This window comes from Monomorium pharaonis, chromosome 9 (genome assembly GCF_013373865.1).
Source record: "Monomorium pharaonis isolate MP-MQ-018 chromosome 9, ASM1337386v2, whole genome shotgun sequence".
Taxonomy (NCBI): Eukaryota; Metazoa; Arthropoda; class Insecta; order Hymenoptera; family Formicidae; genus Monomorium; species Monomorium pharaonis.
Genome location: NC_050475.1, coordinates 12,333,507 through 12,350,961, shown reverse-complemented (window position 1 = coordinate 12,350,961; position 17,455 = coordinate 12,333,507). Strand labels below are relative to the sequence as shown.

General features: G+C 34.6%; 1 protein-coding gene across 3 annotated transcripts in view; it reads right to left on the bottom strand.

Moving 5' to 3' along the window:
* Positions 1-7,987, bottom strand: part of LOC105834955 (protein SMG9) — a 110,416-nt gene extending 102,429 nt beyond the window's left edge. Inside the window, exons 1-2 of one of the 3 annotated variants that reach the window (XM_036292288.1) lie at positions 7,645-7,987; positions 6,956-7,128 (exon numbers count right to left, since the gene is read on the bottom strand). In XM_036292288.1, the coding sequence (XP_036148181.1) occupies positions 6,956-7,101 (146 nt within the window). In that variant the 5' untranslated portion in view covers positions 7,102-7,128; positions 7,645-7,987. The remainder of the gene's footprint in view (positions 1-6,955; positions 7,129-7,644) is intronic. The other 2 variants (XM_036292289.1, XM_036292287.1) reach the window with 2 other exon arrangements.
* Positions 7,988-17,455: the final 9,468 nt, after the last annotated feature.

The window sequence follows — 17,455 nt, the reverse complement described above, 5'->3', positions numbered from 1 at the left end:
TACTTCCGTCTTTTTCTCGACCATCTCCTCAATGCAGTCCGAAGAGTGGGTCCCCTCCACGGGCGCTGCGTGCAGACGGTGCAGGCGGGCTTGCTGGTAAAAGCTTCTGAACTGGCATCATTGCTCCTGAATCGGGAACAAAGCTGAGATAAGGGGGGACTCGTCATGTGGCGGTGGTCTAACCTCTCCGCTGATTGCGTCGATGAGGCGTGAAAGGTTCGCTTCAATGCTAGCCAGACGGTCTATCTCGGGTGAACCGCTCCTCTTCCTCGACCTATGCTTTTATGCGACTTGCCTATATCGAAAGATACTTTAAATTATGCTAAAAGCTTTTATACCTAGCACAAGCAACTGTTGTGGAATCGCAACAGGAATACAATGACGATACAGCGATGCGCAAGCGCGGCGGAGAGATGCGCCGCTCAATACCGGCAGAACGCCAAAAGATTTTTGCTTTAAAATTACTTGTTGTGGGTAACGCAGGGAATGCGACTACATTGATGTCCATCCGGACGAGAAGTGCATAATTCTTCCTTTTATATGTATTTTACACTTTTTAAATTACATATTTCGATATAAAATATAAAATATTTAGTAGACTGTTTGTATATTTTACAGTTAATACTTTTATGCACAGAATAATAAAAGAGAATCAATCGACAAAGAAAATATATTACTGCTGTACACAAAAGTATTAAATACAAATCAAATTTCAATATAATTCAATATAATTTCAATATAAAAATAACAAAATTTAATAAATTAAAATTAATAAATTTTGTAAGATTACATTCTATGTAAAAATATAATAAAACAAAGCATAAAATATTTTATAACTTTTTCAATAAGCCTTTAATGCTTTTAAATACAAAATTAGAGAAATTATATTTAAAAAAATTATATATTTCATTAAAAAATTAGCTATAATCTTTATATAATCTAAAAAATTAATTTCTTTTCGACAATTGTATCATTATTTCATGACATACAATTTTCGTCTAAAACATTATTTTGTAATTTTTAATGAATAGGAGCCCAATGAGCCAATACAAGATCTTTGTGTAAAAACGATATTGTTTTAAATAGTATAACAAAAGAAATGTATCGATCTGTTATCAGATCATTCTCAATATTACAGACAAAAACGAATAGAAGAAAGGCACTAAAGGAACAGTTTCCTAAATTGGAACCTCCTTATTTTTTAAAAACTAAACATTGCATCTTACAAATACCGATAAAAACATGATCCAAATGGTTAAGAAATAAAAACTCATATTTCATACATTCATGCCCTTTTCTACATAAAATCTGCTAAAAACGAATTCGCCAAAAGCGCGAATTTTATTTGCATAACTTTTTCTTGCAAATTGCACAATTTAAACAATAGTGAGTGTATTATCGATAACATTATCGATATCATTTCACATGTTTGTAGTTTCCTAAAACTGTTTCTTTTTATTTTTCTCTTTTATATTTATTTCGCAGTGCAGTTTTAAACATAAAGTTGCTGTGTGTGCGTAAATTAAAACATTCCATGAGATCAGAAATCTAGTAATGACAACTATTACTGCACCGTGACCGTAACAAGTTACAGTTATAATATATGTTCGAGACTATAAGTTACTTTAGAATTTTAACATTTCCTTTTTATTTACTGTTTTATCCGCGAGTAGTGAGAGCTCCTGACAGCCATCAAGCTCCTTGTAGTTCATTTCTTTGATGCACCTAGTCGCGCGGCGCTGTTACTAGCTCCTCACGCGCGCGATTTTCGTTTGCTCGCATCGTAGGTAATTATGCATCGTGGTAACTATGCAAATAAACAAGCCCCAAAAAGGGCACGTCCAAATCAATGCCCAAATAAGTCTCGAGATCCGTTCTCTACCGTCCCCTTTTTTTGCCTCCGATCGTAATTGTTTTACGATGCAAAATTCGCCAGTCTCTCGCAGCCCGGCACCAACATTAGATCGTCTCGCAGATCTCTCCCGTCTTCCGCCGATCCTAGCTGCGGGGATTCACTTCCGCTTCTTTCCAGATCATTCGCGCCGTGATAGTGCGATTGAATTATTTCTCCCGTCAACCAATGTTGATTAATTCTTCAGTTTTGTATTCGCGTGAATGTTGTGAGTGTATTACATCCGTGCGCAGGTGACCGTATCTTTCCCGCGAACGTCCTCTGCCTCGTGCACAAGATTTCCGTCGGATCGCGCGCAAGATTTCCGGATTCGCGAGAGCCTCGATCTAGAGGTTCTTCAAGATTTCCGCGTTGATTACAGGCAACGTAATATCGGGACGTATCAAGATCTCCGCAAGATTGTAAAAGATACGGTTCGCCCTTCGCTTCGAACGTCCGTTGTTTAAATAAATATTAAGTGTGAGAGACATCATCGCCTCCTTTTTCATCCTATCACCCCCCGTGAACCTACCACATTCCTCATCGCTCACTTCGCGTCTCTATCGGGACGGATCCCGGCACTCTCTCCGTGCGATTGCGTTTACCCTACGCACGCACAAACAATATATGTATTAAATTTATATAACTTATATGTATAATAACCTAAATGTTTCGATACATTTCGCAATTTATATCAAGAGACAATAGAAGAGTAAAAAAAGCATGCCTGTTAAAAAATATGCTTGTTAGGTGAACTTAACGGAATAACATAGAATTTATAGAACTACATAATTTAGGTAAAATGTACAAGTCAATAAAATATAACATTAATGCTTCGATCGTATACGAGTTCCAAATTAGGCCCCCATTTCGTTAGATGCCCTTTTTAACATGAGTCACGAAAACACAAATTATTAAAAATAAAAAAAATAAAAAAAATTAAGAATAATAGACTTATAATCAACCAGACTGGTAATAATTTATTGAAAATCTACAACCTTCTATCTGGTTTCTTATCAAGTAAAAAAGTCAATGCTCTTAAACCATACAACTGGAATATAAACAGTATAAAATAAATATACGAGTATAAAATTATGAGGCACAGTAAGTGTAAAGTATTACTGTTAACAGTGTCCAAGATATAGGATGACCTAAAAACTGATTGTCTACAATCTCTACTTCAATGTTCCAATTTTTTATCGATATGTTAATGAAATTTTCACAATCTCTCTTGCCGAAAGATAAAGTAAACTATATTCTATCCATTTCTATCCACTCTTTAACAATTATCATGAGCGACTTAAATTCATACAAAAGTTGGAATTTCAAAGCAAGATTACGTTTCTTGATGTATCGGTAATCAGAGATAACAATGATAAATTAATAATTAATTGGCATTGTAAACCAACATTTTCAAGCAGATACATTACTCTTCTAGTCACCCACTCAACTACAAAATTAATGCAATTGTGAACTTGGTAGAGCACGCTATAATGTTATCCGACGTTTCCACAAGACTAATATAAAAGTTGTGAAAAATATACTTATAAATATTTGTTTTCCTAAATATTAATTGATAAGTACATTAATATACATACGTGTTAATCAGTTAAAAAAGCATAAATTTGCATTTTAACGATAATAAATTCTTCAACGTCAAACGTTGCTTTGTTTTATCGCATTTCCCAAGAGTTAGCAATAATATCAAACATTGCTTAAATAAAATGGGACTTAATATGGTCTTCACTATTCCCCAAAAAGTAGATACCATAATAAAATAGTTAATGTACAGACACGTCATATTTGTGCAAACACTTTTATGGTTTGTGGCTCATGACTCGTAAATTTTGTGTGACCCTTATAATTATATTGAATATGTTTACTTGATAAGGGTCCAAAGTGAGGGCCAAAACGTAATAAGATTTTTAATAAAAAATATTTGGCAGCTAAAGTCGACTTACTTATCAATTCGTTCTAATCGTTATTCATAGTTAGCGATATAATAAAAAAACATAATATAATAATTGATTGATAATAAAAAAGAATAAAGATTGTCTAGAACGTATAAAAAAGTCCAATGTTGTTTATCGCATTGACTGCACTAACTGCAATGCATTATACATCGGCCAAACAAAACGATGCTAAGAAATAAAGGAACATATAAAAAATATTAATAAACATGAATCTTGTCACTTCGTCGTTAGTAAGCATAGAATTAATGAGAACCATGAATTTGACTTGCTTAGAAGCACATGTACTGCATAGTGAAAAACATCCAACTAAAAGATTGATAGTTTTTAATTAAGAAATATAAAAATAATATCAATCTACAAAAAAACACTGACAATTTAAATCCTATTTATGATAATGTTATTAAGTCGGTTTGAATATTTTGTTTTTCACTGCCAGTGTTGCTCTGACTGCTCATCAACAATGACTTTTATATTTTTGACTGCGATACAATTTTACTTTATATGACTTAAAATTCCTGTATCTTAGATATTGTTAATGGTAATACTTTACACTTACTGTGCCTCATAATTTTATACTCGTCTATTTGTTTTGTACTATTTATATTCCATTTATATTCCAGTTGTAAAAAAAAAGCATTGACTTTTCTACTTCATAAAGGCCCAAATAGAGAGCCAAAATGTTGTAGATTTTCAATAAATCATTGCCAGACTGGTTGACTATAAGTCTATTATTCTTAATTGTTTATCACTGATGACAAGTTTCGCTATTATTATTATTTAAAAAATACAAAACAGTATCATAAAAATTACTATTTCATTTAATAGAAAATACTTTCTAATTTAAATTCATGTTTCCAAAAGTGTTTTTCTAACCATTATTTTAGAAGTATAATCCAAAAATAAAATGGTATTGCAAATTTAGCATCTTTTCTCTATAATGCGCAAATTAAATCTATCTAATAATATTTTATATAATGGTATTAAACACGTAACTACTTTGTAAAAGCCCTATGCTCTACAGAAGAGTAACAGGAATTACTACTATTAAACGCATGAATTATAGTTGATTTATGGTAATGCATTATTAGTGGTTTTACATCTATTAAATGATTCATAATATAAAGAAAATCAGAAAATAAATAAGTAAAAAGAAGACCAGTATACAAAAATATAGTTAAAACTTGTTATCCCCAGTAATAAATAATCAAAAAATGATAACTCCAATTTGGTGGATTTGACCCAACTGGCAATTTTATTATTGTTAAGTACAAGTATAACGTTTCGACCTCGATTAGATTCATTTAAGTACAAATTCATTAAAAATTTCCAACAAAACGTTACGGTCAATGCACTTGTCATCACAAGTCATGGATCATGCACTACATAGATGGACAAACAATTGAATAATAAATTAATAATTGAATAAAATACAATAGATTTGATATTGAGTAAAGAACAATTAAAAACTTACGTGTTTCATACAACAGATGTTAACAAATCAAAATATAAAAAATATAAAGAACATGTAAAAATTAAATAAATATAGGCACCGTTTTTTTTTACATTTGTAATTTACATTGACTCGAGTTTTTACACGTTCTTTATATTTTTTATATTTTAACTTGTTAACATCCGATGTACAAAACATGTAAGTTTTCAATTGTTCTTTACTTAGTTTCAAGTCTATTATATTTATTCAGTTACTCATTATTCAATTGTTATTGTTATGTAGTGTATGATCCGTGACTTGTGGATTAACCGTACAAGTGCATTAATCGTAATGTTTTGTTGGAAATTTTTATCAATTTGTACTTGAAAAGGACCTAATCAAGGTCGAAATGTTGTACTTGTACTTAACAATTTAATCCGCAATAAAATTGCCAATTGGGTTGTACCCACCAAATTGGAGTTATCATTTTTTAAAGACTAGTATACTTGTCAATATCTAATGTGAAAATGATAAGTGTGAATAATGAAGATTTTGGATCAAAGGAAGATAATAGAAAGGAAAAGAAGAAAGAAAGAAGACAAAAGAAACAGGAAACAGAAGAAATTGATATCAAGATTACCCAGATAGCTGTAAATATATGTATGAGCACAAATTGTTTTCATGTTGCTAATAAAGATGTTAGCACTTTGCTACGCATTTACGTAGCACGTTGTCCCTTGTGCTGTTATTTGCTAGGATTAGACCCTGATCTTAAGTAATACTAGCATAATGTTTGAAATGTGCAAATATTTTATTTCCGACAACAAATGCTAGCAAACAACAGCACAAGGGATGACAAATGTGTAGCAAAATGCTAATATTTTTATTATATCATACTGGCTATCTGAGTAGATCATAAGGTTATAATTGTAACAATAAATTTAAAATCAGTAAATATGCATCAAGGTACGAATAAAAAATTGTTACCCATTATGGTTTATCTTTTCTATCATACATGACAGACTAAAATACTTTTTTAATGATAAGAATAATACTAATATCAGAAAACTGACTCACAAGAGCACAAGATTAGAATTTTTTATCATACCATTTGTAAAAACAACAAATAATCAAGATTTCACATCTATAGCCAAAAGTATAAATTGCCAAATAGCTTCTTCTAATGACAATGGTCTAGTTTACACTGCACAACCAGATCCTCTAATCTATATTCTGATCTAATGTAGGCTAACAAATCATTTACACCACGTAGACCTATAGATACATTTGGTCTAATGTAGGTAGCATTTAGTCCTCATGTGACTACATACAAATTATATTCTAATATATCAAATTGATGTAATCTGCGTATAATATTCATTTTATATGTAATGTTGAGAATAATCAAATAACATTAAAATGTTTATTTGGTTATACTACTCAAGACAATACAATTTCTATACAAAGATCCTATAGTAGCTTGTTGGCCTATTTGTTCAAAATTTTGATTAATTTATCATTAGAGCCTTAAATATTATACTTATTTTGCAAAATTTTTATCTCATCTAAAGGTTTCTTTTCAAAATGTTTCACTGTTTCATTATTCAAATAAAATATCCAATGTAAAGTAACAGTTATTAGAATTATTTAACTACACTATACTTGTGGCCATTACGTTGACTCGGAGAAATAGCTCTATTTTCTCCTTCTCTAGTCTTCAATATGAACGTTGGTCGTTCTACAATTTTAATTAAACTCTTGCTCTCTCCATCTTTAATTTCCGAGTCTTTCGATATTGTTGGTAGCATCTTTCTCACACTTGTGACAATATATTCCTGTCAAAATAAAATAAAGTATATATAAATTCAAATGATCCTTTATTGTGTGTGTGTGTGTGTATGGTGTGTGTGTGTGTGTATATATGTGTGTGTGTGTGTGTGTGTGTGTGTGTGTGTGTGTGTGTGTGTGTGTGTGTGTGTGTGTGTGTGTGTGTGTGTGTGTGTGTGTGTGTGTGTGTGTGAGAAAAAAGGGAGGGAAAATTACTGTATCAATAATTGAATAAAATTATATTTTCAAAAATTATATTTTAATAAAATTTGTATGAAAATATGCACATAAAGTATCCAATAATCTGCAATTTATTATTTTTAAATCTTATTTAGAAATTTTTTAAGTAGCCATTTGCTAGTGACTGTTAAACTTTATGCAGCAATCTTGTAAACTGTATATAAATAAATATAGATAAATATATTCTAATATAGAGAAATATATACAATATATTTTTTTCAAATATAACAGACTTTTATAAAGTATATATAACTAAAAATCAGATAACCATTTAGTTCTGCTACCTCTAAAATCAAAATCGATGAAATTATGTTTATTCAATGCGTTTTTGCATGAAACAAATCTTGCAGAAAAGTGTTCTGCCCAGTGAAGCAAAATATAGTTAAAATTTTTTATGAGTTTAAAGTTTAACGTCTCACATCCGTCGATGGATACACGACACTTGCAACTTTCTGCTATAATTAAAATTTAAAGATTTTTTCGGCAGGTGTTTAGTGTGTTCTCAGCCTACACTACATAATTTACGGTTATATGGACACTAAAATTTGAAGATTATTCAGGTTAGGTTAGGTTAGAAAACCCTTTGAATATGGGTGCTTTCCATTTAATGACACAAGTCGACACAAGTGTCGTTCTATCTTTTGGTTTGTTCGCGTCACCATGCCCCGACATGCTCCTACTCACTCCAACGCATTCTAATAGGTTGGCGTCATCGGAATCAACGTATTGGAGTGCGTTGGGGTGAATAAGAGCATGTTGGAGCATGTGACGCGAACAGACCCTTTGTTACTCATTGAACATAAAAAAAGATAGAACGATGCTTGTGTCGACTTGTGTTACTAAATGGAAAGCACCCTATATATACATGGAGGAGGAATTGCTATGGTTTCATGTAGACCGAAAGTGTGTCCAAGATCTGTGCGAGAGAGAAAGGTATATCATGATACTCGCTTTCTCTGCGCATGCGTTAATATCATTATCTGCACCGCAGTTTCAACACTTCTTGTGTACTTCTTGTGCACTTTTATACTCATGTGGTTTGTTCGCGTCGCCGCCATGCCCCGATATGCTCCTACTCACTCCAACGCATTCTAATAGGTTGGCGTCATCGGAATCAACGTATTGGAGTGCGTTGGGGTGAATAGGAGCATGTCGGAGCATGTGACGCGAACAGACCTTTAATTACGAATTGTATGTGTGTGTGAACATACAATGCCAGCCATTGTACATATAGCGTTTGACGCATGCGTAGAGAGAGCAAGTATCATGATATACCTTTCTCTCTCGCACAGATCTTGGACACACTTTCAGTGCTGGCATTCCTCCTCCATATATATATACTCAAAGGTAACGCTCCGTCTACGTTAATGCTAAAACTCCATTGGTTTGTTTGCGTCGCCAGGCCCCGACATGCTCCTACTCACTCCAATGCATTCTAATAGGTTGGCGTCATCGGAATCAACGTATTAGAGTGAATTGGGGTGAATAGGAGCATGTCGGAGCATGTGACGCGAACAGACCCCATGTCTGCGGTGAGCTCCGGCAAACGCACGCGGTGACCAATCAGAATTCAAACGCTTGCTGTGACTTGCCGGAACCCGACCTGCGCCTGATTGCTGATTGGTCACCGCATGCGTTTGCCGGAGCTCACCGCAGATATGTGGTTTGTTCGCGTCGCCATGCTCCGACATGCTCCTACTCACTCCAACGCATTCTAATAGGTTGGCGTCATCGGAATCAACGTATTGGAGTGCGTTGGGGTGAATAGGAGCATGTTGGGGCATGTGACGCGAACAGACCTATGGAGTTTTAGCATTAAGGGCCATCTACAATGGAGTGTTTTAGTCGTAACAATGCTAAATCTACGACCATGCTGTCAATAATATAAACGACGTAACAATAATATACAAGCCGGCTATCATAGAGAGGTGACTAAAAACTAACCCCGAACACCTAAACGCTCATCGTAAGCACCCACTGAATTGGCTCAATGTCTGTTGTAGGCCGTAATCAGTAAAACAGTACGTAATGAAAATATTGTCTACGACTACTGCTACGGCCTACAACTCTCCATTGTAGATGGCCCTTTAGCCTTCGGCACATGATGCTAAAACTCCATGGGCTCGATTCTTGAATTCATTTGCAAGAGAAACGTATTCGCAAATTCTGTTCTTACAGAAAAGTTGAAAATTTATTGGCTATCGTATGACTTTTAACCAATAAACTTGCAACTTTTCTGTTAGAGCGGGTATTTGCGCATACGTTTTCTTGCGAATGAATTCAAGAATCGAGCCCCATGTCTGCGATGAGCTCCGGCAAACGCATGCGGTGACCAATCAGCAACCAGGCGCAGGTCAGGTTCCGGGTAAGAGGCCAAAATCCATAAAACTAGAGAGGATAATGTTGGCAACGCTTCAAATCTCTAGGATTCATAAATTTATTTTTTGAGGTTTTCAGCACTGTTGAAGCGTAAGAGTGTGCACAGAGCAGTACAGAGTGTGTACAGAAATAAAGTGTTGTGACAGGTGTAGTAAATAACCTCATTTTTTACCTCAATTATAATGATATCAATGATTATATTGATACCTGTAATTGGTTAAAAAAAAATCTTTTAAATTATTTATCACCGACAACTTGGGATAATTTGTACAATATTATTAATAAATCAATATTATCATCGTCCTTGCTTTCTATATCACTCCAAATTTCTTGAAGTTTCCTCTCTTTCTCTTTTAATTTGCTATTCTCCTATCTTGTCCAAAATTTACTACACTCTATGGCAATCATACAGTACAGGTAAAAACATTACATATAACAAAAATTTATAAAATAATTTGTAAAAAATGAGGTTATTTACTACACCTGTCACAACACTTTATTCCTGTACACACTCTGTACTGCTCTGTGCACACTCTTACGCTTCAACAGTGCTGAAAACCTCAAAAAATAAATTTATGGATCCTAGAGATTTGAAGCGTTGTCAACATTATCCTCTCTAGTTTTATGGATTTTGGCCTCTTACCCAGGTTCCGGCAAGTCACAGCAAGCGCTTGAATTCTGATTGGTCACCGCATGCGTTTGCCGGAGCTCACTGCATACATAGAGTTTTAGCATGATACGATTTTTAATGTTAGCACGCATACCAGACGTCTTACGATTGGATTATAATTGGTAATATGATCATTCGAGCCAATCAGGACACGTAATAAGATGGCTCGTATGCGATCTAGCATAAAAAATCGTATCGTGTGCCGAAGACTTTAGTCTATGCATTCAGCATTCAGCTCATAGAACTTAGGCCAAAATCACATGGTGCGGAATAGAGCTGCGGAATAGAAGCAGCCAATCAGAGCTTTGCCGCAGTATCTACGACCTTTTCTGCATGCGTTCGCGTCATTGGCGTCGTTGCGTCGTAGCGTCATAAAATTCGTAGCAATCGTAGCCATAACCAAGTAACAGTTGAATGAATTATTTTTGAAACAGTATTTGGTGCGACTCGAAAAACATATCCAATAGACTTCATGCTATCTCCACTTGCTAAATACCTTAAGCATATTTGCAGTCTTGTGTATGAAGCAATTGGTTCTCTAATATTTAATTGTTTTTCAATTCCGGGACCTACTATTAATAGTAGATCTTTAAAGATGCTAACATCCATTCTTAAATAATTAAAATATAGAGAAGGATCTGTCTTTCGTAACATATTAACTAAATTGTCACTATCTCCTTGAAAGAAACGCTCAATTGAATAAATAGGCCTGACCCACATCCTTCTTTTGGATTTCTGCTTTGACAATTTTGTATATAATAGCCATAATTTTACTAAAGCAAATCTGATTTTTTCTTTTGATACTAGAGCATTGGAGTTCTTCTCATGTATACTCTCATTAAAACTTTAATAGACTCTTGAATCATCACTATTTTATTTTCCATATTCATAACCTTTACTATTTTCTGACAAAAACAAAGTTTTAGCAAAAAAGGTTAACAATATTGCATGGTGTACGATCAAGGCTACATCACGCATCACGCATTCCGCAAATCTTTGACCAGCTTGTTCACATGGTGCAGAAAAATGACCAAGAATGCGTCAATGCAGTTCAAAAATTAAAAAATATTGTTTTTAACTTTTTTTGTACTGAATATTAGAAATTTTGTATTGAATTTCTGTATTAGAAATTTTGTATTGAAATTTTGTATTTTAATTCTTCCTGGGCACGCGTTTACTACTTACCATAGTAATTTTTACCATGAAGTTTTTTCCGTGTATTATAAGTCTATCACAAGGATTAATTTTATTACAAATATCCTCGTTATTTAATTTTTAATTAAGAATATAAGGTTGAAACAAACATTTTATTTGGTTGTTATTTTCATTTTAATCGATAAAATTTTCTAATGTTGTTTAAAAAAGTATAAATTTTTTTTTAGCACATGGTAATAGCTTCTTTTAAAATTTATAATGACAGTTTACGACGTTTAAGACTATCAAAAAAAAATATTTTTTATTAAAAATAATCATTATTTATTAAAAAAAAAAAAATTTAGTAATTGCTTCTTTAAGCATTAAAACTGATATTTTTTTGTACACATGTATGTACACGTACACATTGTGCATAGCCATTGCCGCTTGTTGTAACTCCCCCCGCGCGCCTAGCAATCTCAAGGTTCAAGCGCTAGGGAGGGGCGGCCGCCGCGGCCGGGCGCTCGGCGCGCTTGTATTTGCCGGTAGGCCGGGCTCATACGGAAAATTTTACAAGTCTATAACTCGTTAACTATTGCAAAAATGGAAAAACGATAAGGACTTTATGTTCAGCTTAATGCGCTCTACCTGCTTGTAAAAATTGCATAAATTTTTAACAAACACCCTATATGTAAAACATTATGCTAGTTACTTGCTAGTTTGAAGAAAAATGGCGGACGTGAGAATACCTACTTTTTTAGTGCTCTACGATATTTAGTGCCAGTACTGAAAATCTGTAGTTCGAAAACCTTGTTCGTTTTGTCTGTTCTGGGTCTACTCGGAGCAAACTTAAGCAGACCTTAACGCACTCTAGGTTGATTCCGATGACGCCAACCTATATATAGGGCCGATTTTACCAACTCCGGTTACCTTAACCGGCCGGTCCATTAAAATTGACCAATCATATTTGTTGTTAAGCAAAATTAACAAATGCGATTGGTCAATTCCAATGGATTAACCAACTGGTTAAAGTAATCGGAGTTGGTAAAATCGGGCCATAGAGTGCGTTGGTTGCTTGTGTTTGCTCCGAATAGACTCAGAACAGACAAAACGAACAATACTATTTTAACGTCCCAACGTCCGGAAAAGGACCCCGCACACATCTTATGGAAAAGTGTTCCCGGTCAAATTGGCTGAAAGTGAGGGTGCGGTCCCATGGAGCGGATTATGCGGAAGCGGAACAAGCGGATCACCAATCACAGGATCGTTTTAACGGAATCTTTGAAAAAGTTCTATCAGAATGATCCCGCGATTGGTGATCCGCTCGTTCCGCTTCCGCATAATCTGCTCCATAGGACCGCACCCTGAGATATAATGTACTCCATGACGTGCTGATCAAATATGTCCATAGGGCCAGGGTCTGAAAATCTCTATACGGAGCTTTGAATGTTGAAAATATGGCATTTTTGATTATCGTGTCTCGTAGATGATTGGGTTCCTTGATGCGGTTGGCCGTGCTATAGCTAACATACATGTATATACACTATATATAGTGTGTATATATACATATAATGTATATAGTGTATATACTGTACACATAGTGTATATACATGTAGTGTATAGTACTGTAGTATAGTATATAGTACATATACACTATGTATAGTGTGTATATATATGTATATAATGTGTATAGTGTATATGATGTACATACATGTAATGTATAGTACTGTAGTATAGTGTATAGTACTGTATATAGTGTATATACATGTATGTTAGCTATAGTACGGCCCACCGCATCAAGGAACCTAATCATCTACGAGACACGATAATCAAAAATGCAATATTTTCAACATACAAAGCTCCGTATATCAAAATGTAGAGATTTTCAAACCCTGGTCCTATGGACATATTTGATCAGCACGTCATGGAGTACATTATATCTTACTTTCAGCCAATTTAACCGGGAACACTTTTCCATAAGATGTGTGCGGGATCCTTTTGTCCAGAATTTTTCTCGCGAAATTTGTCCAGATGTACGCGCTGAGTTACCTTACTCACTTATGCATTTCTATGTCTTTTATGGTATATTCACACAAACATGCATAAGCGCATAAGCATATACATAAGAAAATTGATTGGTCTACAAGCACTTACATAAGAAAATAGACCAATCGAATTTCTTATGCATATGTTTATGTGTTTGTGCGTGCGTAGGGTAAACGCGATCGCACGGAGAAAATGCCGGGATCCATCCCGATAGAGACGCGAAGCGAGTGATGAGGAATGCAGTAGGCTCACGGGGGATGATAAGGAGAAAAAGGAAGCGATGGTGTCACTCACACTTTAATTATTTATTAAAAAACGAACGTTCGGAACGAGGGCCAAACCGTATCTTTTACAATCTTACGGAGATTTTGACACGTCCCGATATTACGCTGCCTGTAATCGGCGCGGAAATCTTAAAGAGCCTCTAGATCGAAGCTCTCGCGAATCCGGAAATCTTGCGCGCGATCCGACGGAGATCTTGTGTACGAGGCAGAGGACGTTCGCGGGAAAGATACGGCCACCCGCGCATTGACGTGATGCACTCACACATTCACATGAATACTCGAACTTAAGAATTAATTGACGTAAGTTGCCGAATTAGGGATAGAACAGAAGTGAATCCCCGTAACTAGGATCGGCGGATGACGCGAGAGATCTGCGGGACGATCTGATGTTGGTGCCGAGCTGCGAGAGACTGGCTAATTTTGCGTCGTAAGACAATTACGATCGCAGAGGCGAAAAAAGGGGCGGTAAGGGAACGGATCTCGAGACTTATTTGGGCATTGATTTTGACGTGCCTTTTTTGGGCATGTTTGTTTGCATAATTACCACGATGCGAGAAAACGAAAGACGCGCGCGTGAGGAGCTAGTGACAGCGCCATGCGACTAGGTGCATCGAATGAATGAACTACAATGAACGCGATGGCTATCCGCAGCTCTCACTACTCGCGGATAAAACAGAGCAAAAAAAATGTTAAAATACTAATGAAACTGTTTTAGTCTTGAACATTATGCGTTTATGTTAAAGACCTATAATAAAAGATTCGCCAATGGCGAACACAATTTTGATTGGTCACTTGAGTCACATGGTTTATCCGCCATTACGTACCCACGCTGGGCGAGGAAGAGGGGAGAGTGCTCTGTGTTGAGCAGTATAGGTTATAGGAATGTGTCAGAAATTATAAGGTAATTTAATCTCTACACTCTCGAGGGTCACTATATTTTGACGATACACTCAGAAAGAACAAGAAAAATGAAATTTGCATCTGTTATATAGCTGCGTACAACTTGGAACAGGCTCGCATTGTTTACTATCTCCACTACTCCAGACCCCAGCTCCAGGCTCCAGCCCTAATCCAGTCTCCAGTGGTCTCCATCTCCAGTATGGGTACAAGATGGCGGACAAGAGTCATGGTATGGTGAAGAGTCATTGGCGCATCTTTGATTATAGGTCTTTAGTTTATGCAAGTTTGTGTGAATATACCATTACTTTCGTTTAAATCATTGCTATATAATGGGAGCGTCCCAGATGCGCACAGTAATAAACGGACACCACCAATCAGATTGCTGGGTTGGTTAGGTATGGATAAATTTATAGAATTTGATTGGTGGTGTCCGTTTGTTACTGTGCGCATCTGGGACTCACTCGTTTTATAGCGGCAATATAACATGGAAGTTACATGTAATGTAACATTGTTATTCTTGTGATATGTAGGTGCTATATAACATGGAAATAACCTGTGTTGTAACATTTGTTATACGCAAGTAATATAACTATTATACATTGTTTTGGCGTTACAGTTATGTAACAAAAATTGTATAATCGTAACATATAACACCCAGATAGCACAGGACGTCCTCAGGATCATCCTGAATATGTCCCGGGATATCCTGGGATCTTGTCAGGATATAATAGTTGTATTATTGTAAATATTTTATATGAATATTTTATGTATAAATTTGACTTTTAAAGTAAGTTTAGAATGTTAAATTCTGTAATAGTATTAATATTTTAATATAAATTAAAATTTTACTCATGTCTTGAGGACATCCTTGGGATGTCCTGAGGATATATGTATTCTAGCTGAAAACGTTATTTTTAAAATATTGTATAAAGAATTTTATTAGCTACAAAATGTCTGAAAATAAACTTAAATATAATGACTGTATAAATACCAGACATTTTAGATAGTACAGAATGTTCTAAGAATATGATATCCTGAAAGTCCTCAGGACATCCTAAGACAGTCCTTAGGACATTCTAAAACAATCCTCAGGACATCCTAAGACAGTCTTTAGGACGTCCTAAGAGTCCTCAGGACATCCTACGAAAGTCCTCAGGACATCCTAAAATAGTATTCAGGGACATCCTGGACGTATAGTAATTTTCGAAAAAGACGGGTAAATTAATATAGTAAGTGAGAAATCTTTGAATATCGTACGTATTTCTAGAATGTATTGCAAAATCAAATGTGTAAAAATGTTGACTTCAAAGTCAGATTGAATGTCTACAATTATTGAAACAATATGGCATATTAACAATACTAAAAAATTATAAAAAATGACATTAAATAATTTTTTTATTTTATTTTATATGAACGGCGCAAAAACAGTTTTTTAAATAAGTTATTTTTATACATATATGCGCGCGAAATAGCATAAACATGCTATTTCGCGCGCATATATAAAAATCTATTGTAATGATCTATAACAAATATACGCATAAACAAGAAGTACTCATGGATCATCACAAAGCGTTAAGATGCGTATGGTCTTCGAAGTCAAGCAACGTCGGCGATGGTTGATACTTGGATGGGTGACCGTTTTCTCGGGTAGAGAGATTAAACATGCTTTAACAGGTATAACTGTCGTTGAAACATCCCGGGAAAAAAAGTTTATATCTAATTATGTATAATTAGATTATATTATATATAATTACATATAATAAGAACAATTTATACATTAATTTATATATAATTATATAAAAATATTTATAACTTTATATCAAATTATGCAACATTATATTTTTGAGTGGATAATTATATATAATTGTATTAAAACATTTATAACCCCATATTAAATTATACAACATTTTATTAAAATTACTTTTTGAGTAAATAAATATATATAAATATGTATATCAAGATATTTATAAACCCATATTGAATTATATAGCATTATATTAGAATTCTTTTTTGATTAAATAATTATCAAATTAGATACAATTATATATATACTTATATGTTTGATTAAAATATATATATAATGTGTTTGCATTAAATTTGCATAAAAATACTATTTTTATATTATAGAATAAGTAATTTTATTTTTATATATGCATGCGCGCGTTCACATAATTGAGGCACAAAGGTAGCACAGAGAGAGCACAGAGATTCAAAAAGAACTCAATAATATGTCATCAATTATGAATTCTTTTTGAGATGCAAAAAGAATTATTTTTATAAAAAAGATTTCAAAAAAAATTCATAATTGATGACATAATTGGTGACATACAATTGAATTCTTTTTGAACTCTGTGTGCTATCTGGGAAGATTAATTTCTATTGCATATTATAAATTTTATAATTTATAATATTGTGGCGGTCACGCCACTCTAGCAGCGCGCCTGGGCTAATGCGCTCACGGCGTACACCGGCGCGTCAACTGACGCGCGCTCACCGCCCACGCCGCGAGTCGCCAGCGGAACAGTGCGCGGCGCAGCCGATAGAGCGGCCGCGGCACTCCGGAGTGAGATGCAGCGGCCCGGCTATATAAAGACCACCCGCAGCGCTGGCTAATCTAATCTAATCCTAGATTCATAGAGAGAATAAACGTAAGGATATTCTCTGTACTCTCTTTTGTGTAAG